Source organism: Nerophis ophidion, linkage group LG03, assembly GCF_033978795.1.
Source record: "Nerophis ophidion isolate RoL-2023_Sa linkage group LG03, RoL_Noph_v1.0, whole genome shotgun sequence".
Lineage (NCBI taxonomy): Eukaryota > Metazoa > Chordata > Actinopteri > Syngnathiformes > Syngnathidae > Nerophis > Nerophis ophidion.
In genome coordinates this window covers 51,120,501-51,140,572 of record NC_084613.1, presented here as the reverse complement: position 1 = coordinate 51,140,572, position 20,072 = coordinate 51,120,501, and the positions used below count along the sequence as shown (strand labels likewise).

Genomic DNA, 20,072 nt, shown 5'->3' with positions numbered 1-20,072 from the left:
GCTCGTTGAGAAATGTTGTTCTAAAACTGTTCCACAATTTGCTTACAAAGTGGTGACCCTCACCCCAGCCTTGTTTGTGAATTACTTAGCATTTCATGGAAGCTGTTTTTATACCCAATCATGGCACCCACCTGTTCCCAATTAGCCTGCACACCTGTGCGATGTTCCGTATAAGTGTTTGATGAGCATTCCTCAACTTTATCAGTATTTATTGCCACCTTTTCCAACTTCTTTGTCATGTGTTGCTGGCATCAAATTCTAAAGTTAATGATTATTTGCAAAAAAAAAAATGTTAATCAGTCTGAACATCAAATATGTTGTCTTTGTAGCATATTCAACTGAATATGGGTTGAAAATGATTTGCAAATCATTGTGTTCCGTTTATATTTACATCTAACACAATTTCCCAACTCATATGGAACCGGGGTTTGAACATTTGTATGTATACACACACGTGTAAATATACATACATAGCACTACACTATAGTTATGTAAGTGAAACTTATACATAACTTTCTCCTATACTGGCACAAAAAGATTTATTATATTTGTATCTTTCTGCTAAAATGTTGGTGTGGATGCTTAAAGGCGAGCCAAGATGGCGTTATGTCTGTGTTAGAGATGTGATGTTTGAATTAAGTCTATATCTACATATATTACATATATATATATGCCCTGCGATGAGGTGGCGACTTGTCCAGGGTGTACTTCGCCTTCTGCCCGTTTGCCCCCGGCGACCCCAAATGGGAATAAGTGGTAGAAAATGGATGTATATATATATGTATATATACACACACATATACATACATTTCTACACATATAAATCTACATACTGAATACAAATATACACATGTATACACACATACATACAGAAATATACATATATACACACACACATATACTGTACATATATATATACATACACATTTCTATCCACATAAATGTATATACTGTATACAAATATATAAATGCATATATACTGTATGTACATACATATTTCATACATACAGGAAGACAAGTGACTTTTTTTGTTTATTAGAAACCAATGTGACATCATAGCGGTGAGTTACAGTAATGAAAAAAAAAGATATGAGATATGGTTTCCCGCCACACATCACACGTTCCGCATGTGTCCTCATGGCTTATCGTCCTCCCACGTGACTCCGCCTCCCAAGTGACAGACAAATAAATGACCTGGACATGATGCAGTCATGTTATTTACACCCACATGATAGTTGAGCTATTCTACAACAAACACTCCATTATGTCCCCCAACTTGAAGCAGACATGCTGAGTTGTTGCTGCTGGTTGCGTGTAAAAGCGTGTTAAAAAATGCATCTCAGCGCCAGGTGGAAATGTCAACGCCGCTAAGAGGAGCTCGTCTCCTCTGTCCCTTTCACCGTGGTCGCCGGGGGCTCTTCGCCGTCCCACTCGGCATCTGCGCTCCTCTGGCGCCTGGACAATTTTTTCAGTCGCAGCTCGTCTCGGAACTCAAAGCCGATCAGGTGCGGGTCGCGGGCGCACATTTGAGCGTAGACGTTTGCTAGCGTCCTGATGTGGGGGATGGTGAGTTCTGTGGGCCGCAGGGTGGGCGTCACGTCTGCCTTGTGCATCATCTCCTCTGTCAGCGCGTCACGACTGGCCTCAGGGAACAACATCCTGTGGGGGAACAATTCAAGTCTTCTGTTCAGGTCGCTTTGATAACTTCACCATCCTAATGCAGTGATTCCCAAACTGTGGTACGCAAGCTCCATCTAGTGCTACGCCACAGAATCGCTTGATGAAATATTCAAACACAACAGATTAGATTAGATTAGATAGTACTTTATTTATTCCTTCAGGAAAATTAACATTTTCAGCACAATCCCATTCAAGATTAGACAAACATTACAGGGAGACAGAACAGGATCGCTGACGGGTCTGCCGGCTTCCAGCGCCCCTTACAAAAAAGGTTCGATACAGGTAAACAAGTGGGGGGAATGGGAGAAAATATAGAAGATTAAAAAAAAACAAAAAAACAGTGTTACTGTTCAAACTGTGTACTGTTACAGTGGCCAAAATATTAAATATAATAGTTAAATAAAACATCTGCCCTGTTTTTAATGAATACTTAGGCCTACTACACTACTCTATCTTAATGTTGGTCATTATGTTAGTACTTGGAGAGCTGAGTGTTTTCTGAGGTGGTACTTGGTGAAAGAACTGTCCTAATGGATCCCCATGAAGCCACTTGAAATCACACCCAGAGACCATTCACAGTTCATCCATTCACACTGCAGCTCACGTAGTGACTAACTTCACTGAAGTCTATCAAATGTGTATTAGCAACTCCACTACACAACATGGAGGAAGAAAAACAGTAACTTTGTGTCCAAATTTGGAAAACACCTAATTTTGATTTAGAAGATTTCTGCCATGACAGTTTTATCAGAAGTGGACCACACGGGCCAGAAGTGGGTCAGTTTCTTCTCTGTACTGCCATGACATCATTGGTTCTGCTGCTGCTGTGCAGCATAACTTAGGACCAAGGATTTCACTTTCTCATGGACTCCAAATAATTTGAGTTATTGTGGCCAAAATAATTGTGCTGCCGCAGTACTTAAAAAAAAAAAAAAAACGTATTGAGTGGTTGTAAATTAAAAATGCCATGTTGTGATTTCATCATAATAAAGTACAATATAATAACAACTAGTGATGTCTAACAATTACATTTTTCATCAGAATAATTCTGCTTTTGAATTTTGATTAATGGTGACTATCCATCCATCCATCCATTTTCTATGGCTTATTACCTTTTGGGGTCACGGGGGGCGCTGGTGCCTATTTCAGCTACAATCGGGCGGAAGGCGGGGTACACCCTGGACAAGTCGCCACCTCATCGCAGGGCCAACACAGATAGACAGACCACATTCACACACTAGGGACCATTTAGTGTTGCCAATCAACTTATCCCCAGGTGCATGTCTTTGGAAGTGGGAGGAAGCCGGAGTACCCGGAGGGAACCCACGCATTTCACGGGGAGAACATGCAAACTCCACACAGAAAGATCTGCAGGAACTTCGTATTGTGAGGCAGACGCACTAACCCCTCTGCCACCGTGAAGCCATAATGGTGACTAATCACGATTAATTTAATTAACAAATGATCAGAATCCTGGAACATTTTTTTTCATGTTTTACTTGATTGCATAATGGGAGCCATTACCTCCCTGCTTGGTACTCAGCATAAAGGGGTGGAATTGGGGGTTAAATCACCAAAATGATTTCAGAGTGTGGCCACTGCTGCTGCTCACTGCTCCCCTCACCTCCCAGGGAGTGAACATAGGGATGAGTTAAATACCGATGGATAATTTCACCACACCTAGTGTGTGTGTGTGTGTGTGTGTGTGTGTGTGTGACTATAGGCGCCAATCTACATTTCTGCCAGTGGGTGCTCGGTGTATGTGTGTGTGTATTTAAAAAAAAAAAAAAAAAATAGACATTCAGCGACATTATATCCCATATAATTTGTGGCGTTATTATTTTGTAAAACGGGCCAAACTCGCCATAAAATAACTACAACAAGATTGATTATTCAAAAATTATTTTAAAGATTGAAAATTGCCATCAATCCCATGTGGGTTCTCGGGCCCCCAAGCACCCACGGGATCGGCGCCTGTGCGTGTGACCATCGTTCAGACTTTGACTTTTCTACCGCTTTTCCTGATTGCTCTAAATCCACTTTATCCGTTAAATCCACTAAATCTGTTTATGTATTTTAGTCATCTATAGATTATGAAAATATAGCACATCCTTGTCGTTGCCCTTTTAAAAGTTGAAGGAAATGACATTTTGAGAGCAGATGTACATTGTGCAGGGTGGCAGAATAGGAAGCTGATGCAGCGTAAAAGGTGGGAACATGGTAAAGAACATGGTAAAGATGAGGGAAAAGGAGAAGAACAAAGTAAGTCAAAACTAAACTCCAGCAGGGTTTCCACCGGGCATTAAAAAGCATTAAAAGTCATTTAATGGATTTAGCGAATCTAATGGTCAAAAACCATTTTATGCGATGTCCAGAGGTATTAAATGTGTTTTATTATAAAAAAAATAAATGATAAATGGGTTGTACTTGTATAGCGCTTTTCTACCTTCAAGGTACTCAAAGCGCTTTGACACTACTTCCACATTTACCTATTCACACACTGATGGAGGGAGCTGCCATGCAAGGCGCTAACCATCACCCATCAGGAGCAAGGGTGAAGTGTCTTGCTCAGGACACAACGGACGCGACAAGGTTGGTACTAGGTGGGGATTGAACCAGGGACCCTCGGGTTGCGCACGGCCACTCTCCCACTGCGCCACGCCGTCCCTATAATATTATTTTACTACAATTGTAATGAAAATGAGAATAAACTCAATAACTTTGCTGTAATCAATCAATTGCTACGTCTGTTCATGTCTCTTTTATTCAGCTGCGGCTTTCAAACTGAATAGAAGAATTTTAAAAAGGTCCGGTCCAAAAGCGTGAAAAGCGCTGCATTAATATGTCAAAACCAAATGGCTCTAGGGGCCCAAACCTTGCCATTCTTTGGTGAGTGTAGGCCAGACCTGGGTGAATTAAGGCCCGAGGGCCACATGCGGCTCGTTAAGCTTTTCAATCTGGCCCGCCGGACATTCCCAAATAATTTTTTTAGATCTTTAAGATGGAAACTGCAGCTGCCATTATGATGTGCAATGATGTTTTCTAATGACCGTAAGTCTTCAACTAAACAAAGTATTTCAATGGTTGGAATCTGCGTTGTTGCATGATATACTAGTTACTAGGGTCACTTAATTAGTTACTATGGTAATCGAAATGATTTACTATGGTCATCGAAGTCACAGCAGCTCAGACGAGGCACCAAGCAGTGTGGGTGGAGAGTGTTCTAGAGCCTGAAATGTGGGTGTCAGGGACAGACGCGGAATGAGATTATTACAACAAAGTTCTAAAGCTTAGTGATATATCATATATATTAGTTTGTAGGTGTTTTTTTTTTTTTTCCTACCCTTCGCGTTCATATTTCGCTGTTTGTTACATTCTTGTTGTGTTTCGCTTGTTAGTAAAATATGTGGATGGAGAACGGGTGTGACGTTCAAATGTTGTCAATATTCAGTATTTTATCGTTCATAGTTAATATTGTAAATCCCAAATTCTTTACAAACCCCGTTCCCATATGAGTTGGGAAATTGAGTTAGATGTACATATAAACGGAATACAATGATTTGCAAATCTTTTCAACCCATATTCAATTGAATGCACTACAAAGACAAGATATTTGATGTTCAAACTTAAACTTTTTTTTTTTCGCAAATAATAATTACATTAGAATTTAACACGTGCCAAAGTAGTTGGGAAAGGGCATGTTCACCACTGTGTTACATCACCTTTTCTTTTAACAATACTCAATAAATGTTTGGAACTGAGGAAATTAATTGTTGAAGCTTTGAAAGTGGAATTCTTTCCCATTCTTGTTTTATGTAGAGCTTCAGTCGTTCAACAGTCCGGGGTCTCCGTTGTCGTATTTTACGCTTCATAATGCGCCACACATTTTCGAAGGGAGACAGGTCTGGACTGCAGGCGGGCCAGGAAAGTACCCGCACTCTTTTTTTACGAAGCCACGCTGTTGTAACACGTGCTGAATGTGGCTTGGCATTGTCTTGCTGAAATAAGCAGGGGCGTCCATGAAAAAGACGGCGCTTAGATGGCAGCGTAGGTTGTTCCAAAACCTGTATGTACCTTTCAGCATTAATGGTGCATTCGCAGACGTGTAAGTTACCCATGCCTTCGCTTCCCCTTTGGTCCGGATGACACAATGTCGAATATTTCCAAAAACAATTTGAAATGGGGACTCGTCAGACCACAGAACACTTTTCCACTTTGCATCAGTCCATCTTAGATGATCTCGGGCCTAAAGAAGCCGGCGGCGTTTCTGGATGTTTCGTACAGTAGAGCTTTAACTTGCACTTACAGATGTAGCGACAAACAGTTTTTACTGACAGTAGTTTTCTGGAGTGCCCATGTGGTGATATCCTTTAGAGATTGATGTCGGTTTTTGATGCAGTGCCGTCTGAGGGATCGAAGGTCACGGTCATTCAATGTTGGTTTCCGGACATGCCGCTTATGTGGAGTGATTTCTCCAGATTCTCTGATCCTTTTGATGATACTATGGACCTGAGATGTTGAAATCCCAAAATTTCTTGCAATTGCACTTTGAGAAACGTTGTTCTTAAACTGTTTGACTATTTGCTCACGCAGTTGTGGATAAAGGGGTGTACCTCACCCCATCCTTTTTTGTGAAAGAATGAGCATTTTTTGGGAAGCTGTTTTTGTACCCAATCATGGCACCCACCTGTTCCCAATTAGCCTGCACACCTGTGGGATGTTCCAAATAAGTTTTTGATTCCTCAATTTTATCAGTATTTATTGCCAGCTTTCCCAAATTCTTTGTCACATGTTGCTGGCATCAAATTTTAAAGTTAATGACTATTTGCTTATCAGTTTTAACATCAAATATGTTGTCTTTGTAGCATATTCAATTGAATATGGCTTGAAAAGGATTTGCAAATCATTGTATTCCGTTTATATTTACATCAAATACAATTTCCCAACTCATATGGAAAAGGGAATTGTATTTTCATGTACATTCTGGGTGTCTCAATCAGTAAAAACATTTTTTTAATCCCATTCCGTTTTTTTAAGGCGGTCTGTCGTAACGTTTTTAGCATTCAATCAGACATTATTGTGAGGTTTTGTATTAGTTAGTGTTCCTTAAAAATAGATATACCAGCCCTCAGACACATTTTTTTCTCAAAATTTGGCCCCCAAGTCCAAATAATTGCCCAGGCCTGGCTTAGGCTGTAGTGCTCAACTGTGTGTGACACATGTTATGATCATGAGGAAGCTGAGCTTGTTTTATACACCACTCTTTTTTAGTTCAGTCGCCTACAGTTCAAGATTCAGGAGCTAACTTTGCTAAAATTAGCAGCTGTGGTGACCACCTCACGTGACCTACGGTGGCCCAGGAGGGACAAACAAGACAATTCTCACGAGACCACAAGTCTTATTCTCTGACATTCCCACAATAAATGAATAGGAGTTCCTTCAACCGCCTGACACTTTATGCAGAACTTTCTATTTACTGTACTTATTTTTAAACATTGAGAGGGGGTGAAATACAATCGATTCAAGATTTTGTATTGACTGAGTCTATTTTTAATGCATCTAAAGGATGCAAATATCATTCTATGAGGTGTCTAAAATATTTAAATCAGTCCTCATTTTTCAAACACATGCATCATTTGTATTTCTACTATGATGTTAATTTATTATTCTATAAAACCTTTTAAAACATTCTAAAATTGTATCCTGAATCGTATCCTTCAGTCTGTGGCTATTTTAAGACATATTTTCAGAGGGCATGCATTTTCCAGCATGTTTTAAACCATGGATGTCAAACTCTGGCCCGCGGGCCAAATTTGGCCCGCCATGTAATTTCATTTGGCCCTTGAGGCAATATCAAATTAACATTAGAGCTGGCCCGCCGGTTCTATTCAGGGGCGGTGCCGCTTTAACACCGCATTCACCGCTAATACTCATAATTGTCAATCCTCCCGATTTTCGCGAGAGACTCCCAAAGTTCAGTGCCCCTCCCGAAAATCTGGACAACCATTCTCCCAATTTCCACCCAGACAACAATATTGGGGGCGTCACGTCCGCTTTCCCTCCATACAAACAGCATGCCGACCCAGTCACATAATATAAGCGGCTCGTATGCACACGTAAGTGAATGCAACGCATACTTGGTCAACAGCCATACAGTTCAAACTGAGGGTGGCCGTACAAACAACTTTAACACTGTTACAAATAAGTGCCACACTGGGAACCCACACCAAACAAGAATGACAAACATATTTCAGGAGAACATCCGCACCGTAACACAATACAAACACAATAGAACAAATACTCAGATCCCCTTGCAGCACTAACTCTTCCGGGACGCTACAATATACACCCCCCGCTACCACCAAACCCCCCCCAACCCATTGTTATTTTATTTTGAAATTTATTAGCCTGTGGAAAAAGTTAATGTTGATATTTACCTCAGAAGGTTGTAAATAGAAAAGAGGTATTATTTTTTTTAAATTTAAATTGTATTTAATATGCCATTGATGTTTTTTCATTTGTTTTTTCAAAGTTGATTTTGCACTATTAAGTTATACAAGCGTTGCTTGTTCCATATTCAGTGTTAAAGCAAATCAGTGTAGCAAACTGAGCAATAATTAACTTGAAGTATCAAAGCTTGAATTTTTGATTCATTCATTATTATTTTATTTTCAAATTTATTATTAGCCTGTGGAAAAAGTTTATTTTGATATTTACCTCAGATGGGCACAAATAGAAAAGAGGCATTCAATGTTTATTTAAATTTTTTTTGATATGCCATTGAGGTTTTTTAATTATTATTTATTGAAACTCCATTTTGCACGTCACTATAAAGTTATTTAAGCCTTGCTTGTTCAATATTCAATGCAAAACTTGTTTGGGTCCCTCTTAAAAGGTTCATTTGTTCAACCTTGGCCCATGGCTTTGTTCAGTTTTACATTTTGGCCCACTCTGTATTTGAGTTTGACACCCCTGTTTTAAACAGATAACATTTCAAAAATAACTTCTACGTTTCTTATATTAATCAATTAATTCTTATTTAGGGGGCTTTGTGGGCGGAATAAAGACGCTCCCACTGTTAGAATTAGGATGGGTGGGATTTTGCTAACGCTTATTTACGACTTAGAATGCATAAAAAAAGAAAAACATGTGTTCTTGTCTTACAGTACATAAGAATTGTGAATGATAAGCAACATTTAAAAAAATAAGTTTAGAACCATTTAATATTTTCTACATCCTGTGAACATGCTGATGCTGTTGCAAAAGTGAGAAAATTAATATATGTTGGGAAAATGCAAATTTTAGCTAAAGTGGCTGGCTGGTTAACTTTTTAAAAGCTGGTTAGAGCTTGTCCATGGTAAACCCAGAGAAGCGTTCCGCCGTGTGCAAAGAGTCTCCAAAATTTGCCTAATGGGCATCAGTGCGTTGAGATCACAAGTCTGCCATTAAAGGCAGGCAGCAGTTATCAAAGTCAAATTTATTTCAGTGTGACCAACAAAGCAACATCTACTGTCACCGCCACGACTGTCAGCTGCTCCTACTGCAAAATAAATAAATATTTTCCCCTCGGGGATTAATAAAGTACTTCTGATTCTGAAATACAAATACATTATCAGATGAAACAGTCCTGTGAATCGACTTTTTAAATTTTCAAGACTATCAATGTCAAATGCTTACAATGGTAAACTTTTGATATATATATATATATATATATATATATATATATATATATATATATATATATATATATATATATATAATCGATTTTTTCCAACACCCCAAATATATATATATATATATATATATATATATATATATATATATATATTAGGGGTGTTGGGGAAAAATTGATTAGAATACGAATTGAATCGATTACGTTGTGCGATTCAGAATCGATTCTCATTTTTAAAGAATCGATTTAAAAAATGAAAAAAAAATCCAACAAAACAATACACAGCAATACCATAACAATGCAATCCAATTCCAAAACCAAACCTGACCCAGCAACACTCAGAACTGCAATAAAGACACAAACACGACACAGAACAAGCCAAAAGTAGTGAAACAAAAATGAATATTATCAACAGTATCAATATTAGTTATAATTTCAGCATAGCAGTGATTAAAAATCCCTCAACATTATCATTAGACATTTATAAAAAAAAAAAAAAAGAACAATAGTGTGACAGTGGCTTACACTTGCAACGCATCTCTTAAGCTTGACAACACACTGTGTCCAATGTTTTCACAAAGATAAAATAAGTCATATTTTTGGTTCGTTTAATAGTTAAAACAAATTTACATTTTGCAATCAGTTGATAAAACATTGTCCTTTACAATTATAAAAGTAAAAAAAAAATATATATACTACTCTGCTAGCATGTCAGCAGACTGGGGTAGATGCTGCATCCTGCTGAAATCCTATGTATTGAATGAATAGAGAATCGTTTTGAATCGGAAAAATATCGTTTTTGAATCGAGAATCGAATCGCAAAAAAATCGATATATTATCGAATCGTGACCCCAAGAATCGATATTGAATCGAATCGTGGGACACCCAAAGATTCGCAGCTCTAATATATATATATATATATATATATATATATATATATATATATATACATATACATATACTAGCTGCAGTAGGACATTGCATTACAGGTTTTTAAGTACCATGAAAAAGTATTGAATTAGATTTGCTGATACCTGTAGAAACCCTGTCCTGGGGGGGTTAGTTAGAGACCAGGAAAAAACCTTGAGCAAAGCACGTATACATCTGACCACATACAACTCAAGATATGTAATGAAAGGGGAAGGCAGCTGCAAGCCAAAAGAGGCGCTACTCTGCTTTCCGTTGAAGGGCGAAGGCGAAATGGGATGTGTGTGTGGCATGTATTTTCTGTGGATGCATACGTGTGTGTATGCACCCACAAAAACAGAACAGAACAAAACAGAACAGAGTCTCTGTTCTGCGACCTTCGTGCTGTTGCAAACGCAATAACACAGCTAGTCAGTCCAACAAATCTACCACCAACGAATAGTCGTTTGATTAGATAAAACAGTGTGTAGCCTTAATGCACATTTTAGGGATAATAATTTAATTTCAAGAAAACATTTTCCGCTTGCCATACATTTTTTTTCCCCAATAAATGCACATCATTAAAATTGCACTTTTTTCATGTGTGCATTAATAAAAACAAAACAAAACAAAACCCACATGTGCGCTCTGTTGCAGTATCCATGTGGGAACTATTTAAAGTTCCATGCACTGCGGTCGATTTTTATACATTTTTATTTATTACACTCAATCTTAATCGAAGCAACAAAATATAAATCGAAGCTTCTTTCTAATCAAATTAACCGATTTAATGGTGACTTCCACCTCCACTATGGCAGTATTATTCTGCTCAACACCACACTGGCATTGAAGTAGGAGTTCAAAATATTTAGACAGTCCCTCCCAAGATGTTTTAAATGATCCTTTTTTTGTTCATATTCAGTCAAATGTCCCTCCTTGCCAGTGCATATGTGTGCAGCTGTGCTTTATGATCGCCAGTACAATTCAGTTTCCGCCAACACACTGCAGTCATTACATAAAATCTGCTGCCTCGTCGTTCCTGCGTCACCTCAGTGACTAATAATTGCTGCTCTCGTTCACACCGTCTGTGTTCTGTTGTTATCTGGGCCTGCATGCAGGCGCTTTGCAGGCACGGGGGGGAGGAAAGGGGCGACTGGGCAGCCCACCTGGGCATCTCCATTTTGGTATTCTGGAATTTCTGGGCTTTGCAGATGTTGAAACGTTTTCAAGAGTAATGTATGATGAGTAGTACAGTAAATCCTAAATATAATAAAGCCATGAGCAGGAAATAAACAAAACGTCAACACTCACCCGATTCCTTTGTGGCAGAACTTCCTGCGGAACTGGAAAATATTCCTCACCACTTTCTCCACCAGTTTGAAGGGCTGCTGGATTTGAGGCTCAACCAGAGGAGTGAAGTGAACAACTCCAACATCCACCTACATACGCAAACACACAAACACACACACACACACACACACACACACACACACACACACACACACACACACACACACACACACACACACACACACACAAACAGCAAATGTTATAATGCTGATGTTGGAAGGAATTTGCAAAGACGTGTGCTTGTGAGAATGAGAAGAGAACAGGTTTGCTGGACAAAAGTAAAAAAAAAAAAAATAAATAAATAAAAAAATATCGCAAGTCACGAATGACTGGTAAGGAAGCTTCCAGTTGTCATGGTAACGACATGGCCTGAGATACCTTTTGTGTGGCAGCGTCACCACTATTTGTTTGTTCAGTTTGTTTCCTGACTGACCATTTTTTCCTCATCACAGTCACGTGGAGCTTTTATTATCTTAGCATAAGATATCAATATTTAGCTGCACATTCCACATTCTTTCCTCTCCTACTCGAAAAGGCAGACATTTAAAGACAGCAAGTGAACTATCAGCAGACATGAGAAAGGGAAAAAAATTCAGTTTCTTTCAACTACTTTTTGGTCATGTCATAGTCACCCTAACCCCTATTGTTAGAGAACTCCGGTCAAACTTGATTTTCACGGGACACATTGCTGGTGCTGAGATGAGGTGGCAACTTGTCCAGGGTGTGCCCTGCCTTCCGCCCAAATGCAGCTGAGATAGGCTCCAGCACCCTCCGTGACCCCGAATGGGACAAGCAATGGATGGATGGATGGACATTTCTGGTGTTGTTGCGCTGAGAAGCTAAGGATGTATACCTACTGCTCGATTGCAGATAAGAAAACAAAGTCTAAATTGTCCATCCATCCATCCATTTTCTACCGCTTGTCTAAATGTCATTAAAACAATTAGCTCCATCATTTGGGACTCCTCCTTTGGCTACCGTCCTTACATGCTACAATATTTTATGTAAAAAAGCGGAAGTGATATTTTGACACAAAAATGAATGTTTAAAAACGCGGAATTTTCACATGGTTGCATTTTCCGACAATCTGAGAGTGTATGATTGAAAGGGGCCCTAAGTTAATGTTAATAAAGTACCAATGATTGTCAAACACACACTAGGTGTGGTGAAATTTGTCCTCTGCATTTGACCCATCCCCTTGATCACCCCTTGGGAGGTTTTGATGCAAAACCAACTAATTTTTACCTATTTACGTATTGTCTATGACTGTTGACGTTTTTACAGTGTATTATGGTGAACACAAAAAACGGTGCCACTGTATTTTTTTATTGATATAATTCCAGCGACAACTTGTCCAGGGTGTACGCTGCCTTCAGCCCGATTGTAGCTGAGATAGGCACCAGCGCCCCCCCGCGACCCCAAAGGGAAAAAGCGGTTGGAAATGGATGGATGGATGGAATTCCAGCAACTGAGAAGCTAGCTTTTTTAAACTGTGAAATATATTATTTTTTATAATTTACAATTAAATGAATATCATGCTTTGAAATCATAAGTCAATCAGACATTTTTTTAAATTTGAATTAAAAAAATTGTAATGTATGATAATATAATATGGGTTACATTATTAGAAAATACCAAATTAATAATTCATTATTATTACAGATAACTATTTTCCAACCTAGATTTGTACAAATGTATCTAACAATAAATGATTACCATTATTAATACATAAGTCAACCAGATATGAGTAGTTATTTCTAAAAAAATTGAAAAAAAAAACTATGTATGTTAATATATTATATTTGAAACATTATTAGATAATATTGAATACAAACATATGCAATTGCATGCAGCACATGTATTTTTTTTGTCAAAACAGAAAGAAGGCATATATTAAGCCAGAAACGATAGTTTATTGACGCATATTATTTCTAGGCTTTATGCGGGCCACATAAAATGATGTAGAGGACATGATCTGGCCCCTGGGCTTTGAGTGACACCTGTGGGTTAATGCAGTGCATCCAATTAATACCATTAAAGCCTCCTATGGTAATTGAAACCCAAAGGGTTTATTTGAATAGGATAAATGAGGATTATGCACAGATTACCGTTGTCCCTTGCTATTATCGCCATTCACATCTTGTTGCTTCACTACATTACATATTCCCGTTTTTGGCCCTAAATTAAATGTTACATTAAGTTTCATTTGTCTATAATGTATTACTGATGCTATCTTAAAAAATAATGGTCGTAGTTACGACTGTTGACCATTGTTTTGTCGGACAACACATGCCGGTGTTTTTTAGTACACGAAAGCCCATTTATAATTTACAAGAATTACCAAAGGTGTGACAAGTATTTCCAGGTCATAGCGGTGTTGTAGTGGCTGGGTGACGACCATAGCAATGATGCTTGGGGGATCATTCAGGGTACCAGTGAGTACTGAAATCTACAATAGAGCACACTCAAAGCAACTATATTGAGTGAAACGAGTGTTTCATGTTTGAAGGCTTTAATGAAATTTAAAAATATATTTTTGAGTTACAAAAAGGGTCAGTTAGAATAATACATGATGTTGGATACAGAGAACATACAAACTCTTTATTGATTTAAAAATACTGAAATTCAATAGTGAATTTGCACACAGCTAAATATATGCACAAAGCAAACTTTAACCCGCTACACTTCTTCTCAACAAAAAAAGAGAAATATTACCTCAGAGAAAAATTACATTTAAAACATTTGTATGCACGTACAATCCCTAAGACATTTAGTATATCACTATATGTAATTCAATTATGTAATAGATTCAGCAAAGAAGTCAAAAATGTACAAATATTATAAAGTTTAAATGGGATCTGCACTTTTTATGGAATCGTGCCTATTGGTCACAATCATTATGAAAGACAAGAACACACGTTTTTTTTTAAATTAGGACTTTAAAGATGATTTAAAAAAAAAACGCTTGGAAGATGCGGCTAATGGGAGTCACTGTTGTCGCCTTCAAAGCCCTCTAAAACAATTTTCAAACCCGCTATCATCGTTTTGTATACACACTGCAAGTCTATTTATAATGTATGGTACTAACAGACATGTTCATAACAATATGTAATATGTACAATATTTTTGGGGCTAACTTTTTCTGCACGTGTTCCTACTTCCGGACACAAAACACTTGTGTCATGGCAGACTTGGTAACACACAACAAAGACGACTATTTTTGGACAAATGAGGATTTACAACCTTATTTTTCTTAAGCTGAATGACCGAAGGACGAACTACTGTTTCTATGTGGAATTTGAAGACAAGCTATTTCGACATAAATGGTGTGCTTACCCCAATAAACCATAAAAAATGTGCCAGCCAGCTGGACCACATAAGACAACTGTCCATCGAGTGAGTCACACTTTATATTGATCATGATGCATGCAGCATGTCATGTGTGTATCATGACAGACAGTATATGCTGTGAACAAACAAAACATGAAATGTGGGCTAATACTTTACAGATACTGTAATATAATTGTTCATGTTTTTCAGTCAGTATAGATTGGTGTTCTATCACAGTGGTGTGTATTACAAACTCAAATGCGTTTTTTGCTGACGTAGAAGCTATCTTATTAGTTAGCTTCTACAGCTAATCCCGAAGCGCGCCGATGTGTTACTACGCTAGAAAGAGAGTTCCTCAGTGTTTTCTCTTACAATAACAATGTTGTTACAGTTTGGTTATCATACAGATTACTGAACGTAAATGAAGTATGGGTGATGGTTTTTGAATGCTTTATTAAAATGATTTAGCCATTAGCTGCATTGCTAGCTACCTATAACGAGCCAATTTTTTCATGTTAAAATGCAAAAAAACGCCATATATTTTGTCTTCTTGTCACTCATAAGGATTGTGAACGATTACAAAAAAAGTGCAGTTCCACTTCAAAAAAAGTGTTCAAACTCAAAGTGTTTACAAAGTAGAAAGAAGAACATTTTAAACTGACTGAATTAAGACTTACTTAACTATTTATCATTATTATTATTTTTTTCAAATTTATATTTTCTGAAGTAAATTGTGAACAAATTGAGAACAGGACAAGAATAGAAGTGTTAATAATTACAATGAAATGGAAAAGGGGTAAGATTACATAAGCTCCGCTTCTTCCACTGCTTTTCCATCGTGTTAAAAAGAGAACCTGGAAATCATGATATTGTAACTGCATCCATATTTGAAATAATCGTAAACCATAAACCACATTAAGAAGGTCATTACAACCAAAGTAAAATATCCAGGTCGGTTTAAAGTCAACCAAAAAAACAAAAATATCCCCCCTTGCCTGCTCAGTGGTCTTGTGGTTAGAGTGTCCACCCTGAGATTGGTAGATCGTGAGTTCAAACCACGGCCGAATCATACCAAAGACTATAAAAATGGGACCCATTACCTCCTTGCTTGGCACTCAGCATCAAGGGTTGGAATTCGGGGTTAAATCACCAATCATCATATATCGACAGCAACAATACCAAATATTATAAGACGATACCACAGTGGTTAGATCAATATTTTTTACAATTACAAAACTGTTTCTTGTTTTCATTAGTGTTTACAAACTCAGGATATAAGTCTCAGGACACAGGGGAAAAACCCAAATTATTTAATTTAGAGCCAATAGTAGAAAATAACTACAAATATTAAATTTATATTGTAACACTGCCATCCTATGTTTATGCCTGGTTATAATTGTGATAAAAAATTAAATCATTAAATGATCTTGCAAATCTCAAATATGAGTATCAGTATTGATATGACCAATACTGACCCTGTAACCACTTGGTATTGGATCGATACCCAAATATGTAGTTCGTCCAAAACTATTGTAAAACATCCAAAGAACAGAAGAATAAGTGATAGTTACATCTTAACAGAAGTGTAGATAAAACCATGTTTGACTGGAAAGTAACCAGATATTAAAAGTAAATTAGCAAGCAGAATTATAATAGTTTTGAGAAATTAATGAATCCAGAAATTATGTAATATGTTATCGCATGTATCAGCAGTCAGATTAGGAGTCTTGGTAACTTGTTTTGAAATGTTTCTATCATTATTTTTAATCCAAATAATTTATAGTGATGGATATCGTCATTGCAGGAGGCTGCAATATACCAGTATATCGCAATATAGATTTTAGGCCATATCGTCCATCCCTTGTGGAGGTGTTGCCTCTCAATCCATCCCATGTGAGCCCTAAGCTTACGTGACAACACGTTAAAGTAGTCGTGACAGACCCAGCCGAGTTATTCTCTTTGGCTTTAGGATCTCTTTTGTTTTAACGGCACGCACGCACGCACGCACGCACGCACGCACGCACGCACGCACGAACTGTCCCCGATCATCTTCCGAACACCAAAATGGAATAACAAAACATACTACATCAGAAGACAGTTTCATAATCCCACATCTGCGCATTTGGTGCTCCTTTGTCAACATTGTTTGACATGAACGTTATAGCTTAATGGAGGGAAGGGGAGGATGGTGAGGGGGGATGGTTCATTGGCTGTGCACAAGCCACTGAGTTTGTGTGGACGCGCGTGTGCGTGTGTGCGAGCGTCTATGTGTGTGAACCAATGGCCTGGCAAGGCGGTGCACAGAGGAGCTTATCACTCGTTGGTCCACTAGCTGCGTACTGGCTAGGCACACGAAAAACAACAACCATCAGTGGTATTAGTCATCATCATAATAATACATTTGATTCCCTTTAAGTGCTTTTTAGTTCTGGGTGGTTTTTGAGGCCCATCCATCCATTTTCTACCAATTGTCTCCTTCAGCCTGTTATATATATATATATAAAAAAACAAAATCTAACTTGCAGATAAGAGTTTAGAATAAGGTTGCTAACTCCCTTAAAAGGGATTGTTATACCATTGGACTCAAACCTTAATTCAATTAAAATAATATCAGTACATGGGAAACACATCATTCAATTATTTATTTATATGATTGATCATTTATAGCAAAATTGACTGAATAAACAAAATAACAGTCTTTCCGTTTTTTCCCATTTAGGATCGACACAGCGAGACAATCGGGTAACAATTTAGCTTTGTGTTTAGACCAAATGCCTTTCTTGATGCAACCAATGATGGGGAGGGCTGGAACGTATGCCACAAATGGCAAAACGTGTACCATTACACCACCACCAATACAGTAACAGAAAAGACTGTGAATTCTGTTATTTTATTCTCTCATTAGTGACAAAGGTGTGTTGTAAAATTGTCCTTTTACTATAGTAATTTTCGCACTAAAAGTCGCTACTTTTTTCTCTCACTTAGAACCCTATGCTTTGTACAATGCTGCAGCTAATTTATGGATTTTCCAGGTTCACAAGTTTTAAGCCTCGTCACATCAGACCAATACAATTGTTAACATTAAATTAAACACACACACACACACACAATAATTCAGTCAGCAATTTAGCGCGATATGGACTCACCCTCATTGATGAAATGCACACTATGCAGCCCCAAAGCCGAAGATTATCGACCCGGTCGTCGAAAAAGGAAATAGCCGCCGCATGGAATGGAAATCCACCACCACTGATAGGCTCTGAAAGGCTATAGCATAATTTGTTACAGGCACTGTCTTTTGTGAATGAACACAAGTGCCTGTGCAAATATATTATGATTTAATGAAAACGGCTGCGGCTCATAGACTCCTGCAGTTAATAGATGTCCATCCATCCATTTTCTATTACTTGTCACTCTTGGGGTAGCGGGGGCTGCTGGAACCTATCCCAGCTGCACTCATATAAAATAATATTCACCTAAAAATTGTGTGGGTGTGACCTATATTTAGGTGTGATTTTCACAGTGTCCCTTTTCAGATCAATACGAGACATATATTATTGTTAGCTAAATAAGCGACAATTCAATTAAAGGGTAGGTGGGAAACCCTGCCAACATTGAGACCTCCGAATTTGGGAGACGGAGGGGCGGGGTGGAGGTGTGGTTGTGGGGGCAAGGTTGAGGTGCAGGCAGCATACCCATACTTGACAACCCTCCCGGATTTTACAGGGAGACTCCCGGAATTCAGCGCCTCTCCCGAAAACCTCCCGGAATAAATTTTCTCCCGAAAATCTCCCGAAATTCAGCAGGAGCTGGAAGCCACGCCCCCCACCCCCAGCTCAAACATGCACAGTTCGAGTAAAGACCATCGTTAAACCCGTCCAATGCTACATTATTATGTAACTGGGCCGGTACGCTGTTTAAATTGAGGAAAAGCGGACGCCTGGTGACAGGACGTTATAGGCAGTGAATTTAAGACACGCCCCCAATATTTTTGTGCGGGTGGAAACTTGGAACTAAGGATTCATTAGATGTGGACTGTTAGATTGGTGATATTTGAATCAGGCGAGGAAAAAATCTTAATGATGGATTATTGTTAACAACATGTTTGGATGTCTTCTTCAAGACACAGTGTCCTCGTTTAGCTGTGTTGGTAAACTGCAGTGCTATCTTGTCACATCTATAGATAGGCCTGTGTCTTCACTCGCTACTGCATTAGGCGCAGTAAGAGGGCAAGAGTGGAGCCGGGTTGTCTGACGACCCACATATTTTGTTTTAATGCGTATCAAGTCAAAGGCTTCCACAACTTTTACTGATCAGGTCTTTCTACTTCCTACTCGTTCAGTTCCAAAGGACAATTTATATCCAAAAGTGACGGTGACGAGAAATATGGCTACATCATTCGGTCAGCATAATAAGAATCAATCTTCCCACTTGCCATATCCACATGCAGGATTTGGCTGTAGCCTAAATATATATATATATATATATATATATATATATATATGCATATGCAGGTTCTGAATTGTAAAATGCTTCTATCAGTGTTTTGGTAATGCAAGATCAGACCACCATCTGTTCGGGAGAAGCAATAAAAACCCACGCGTTTAATTCCACCCTCTGCCGGAATAATTAGGCCATTTATATTCTGCACTTGATGATTTAAGAGAAGACCGAGGGGAAAAGTCGATACCGGGACTATACGGGCGGCAGCATTCCGGCCATCAGCTTGTCCATGTCACTTTACTATTATGATTTATAGATGGCCTTGCTACACGGCTTTACTAGGTAGCACCACTATAATATATACTGCAGCCTGCCATTTATCCTTCTCACCGAAAACCTCAACATGCAAGGAAACTCCAATGTAAATCACATGTCACCCAGCCTTACGCCAAGGATGCTGTGAACATGCTTGCACCACCTCTGTAGCCTCCTTACCCCCCACAGACAGAAAAAAACAATGGGCTAAATGCAATTATTTCGTGTTGGCCAATCAAGTAAGTCATTAGAAGGAGTTGGTTCTCAATAGATCGATACAAAAGGAGTGGGAAATGGAAATAAATCATCTAATTTCGTCAGGGAGATTATAAACAAAGCCCACTTGGATGTTAGTAGTTTAGCGTTGCAGAACAAA

The 20,072-nt window shown here is 38.4% G+C and overlaps 1 protein-coding gene across 7 annotated transcripts in view; it reads right to left on the bottom strand.

The window, feature by feature from the left end:
• Positions 1-1,019: 1,019 nt before the first annotated feature.
• The window catches only part of tfb1m (transcription factor B1, mitochondrial), a 100,406-nt gene continuing 81,353 nt past the window's right edge, over positions 1,020-20,072 (bottom strand). For 5 of the 7 annotated variants that reach the window (XM_061895538.1, XM_061895536.1, XM_061895535.1 and 2 more), the window contains 2 exons: positions 11,570-11,697; positions 1,020-1,659 (listed from right to left, as the gene is read on the bottom strand). In XM_061895538.1, coding sequence (XP_061751522.1) covers positions 1,368-1,659; positions 11,570-11,697 — 420 coding nt within the window. In that variant the 3' untranslated portion in view covers positions 1,020-1,367. Of the gene's footprint in view, positions 1,660-10,757; positions 11,462-11,569; positions 11,698-20,072 lie in introns of those variants that run through there. The other 2 variants (XM_061895539.1, XM_061895540.1) reach the window with 2 other exon arrangements.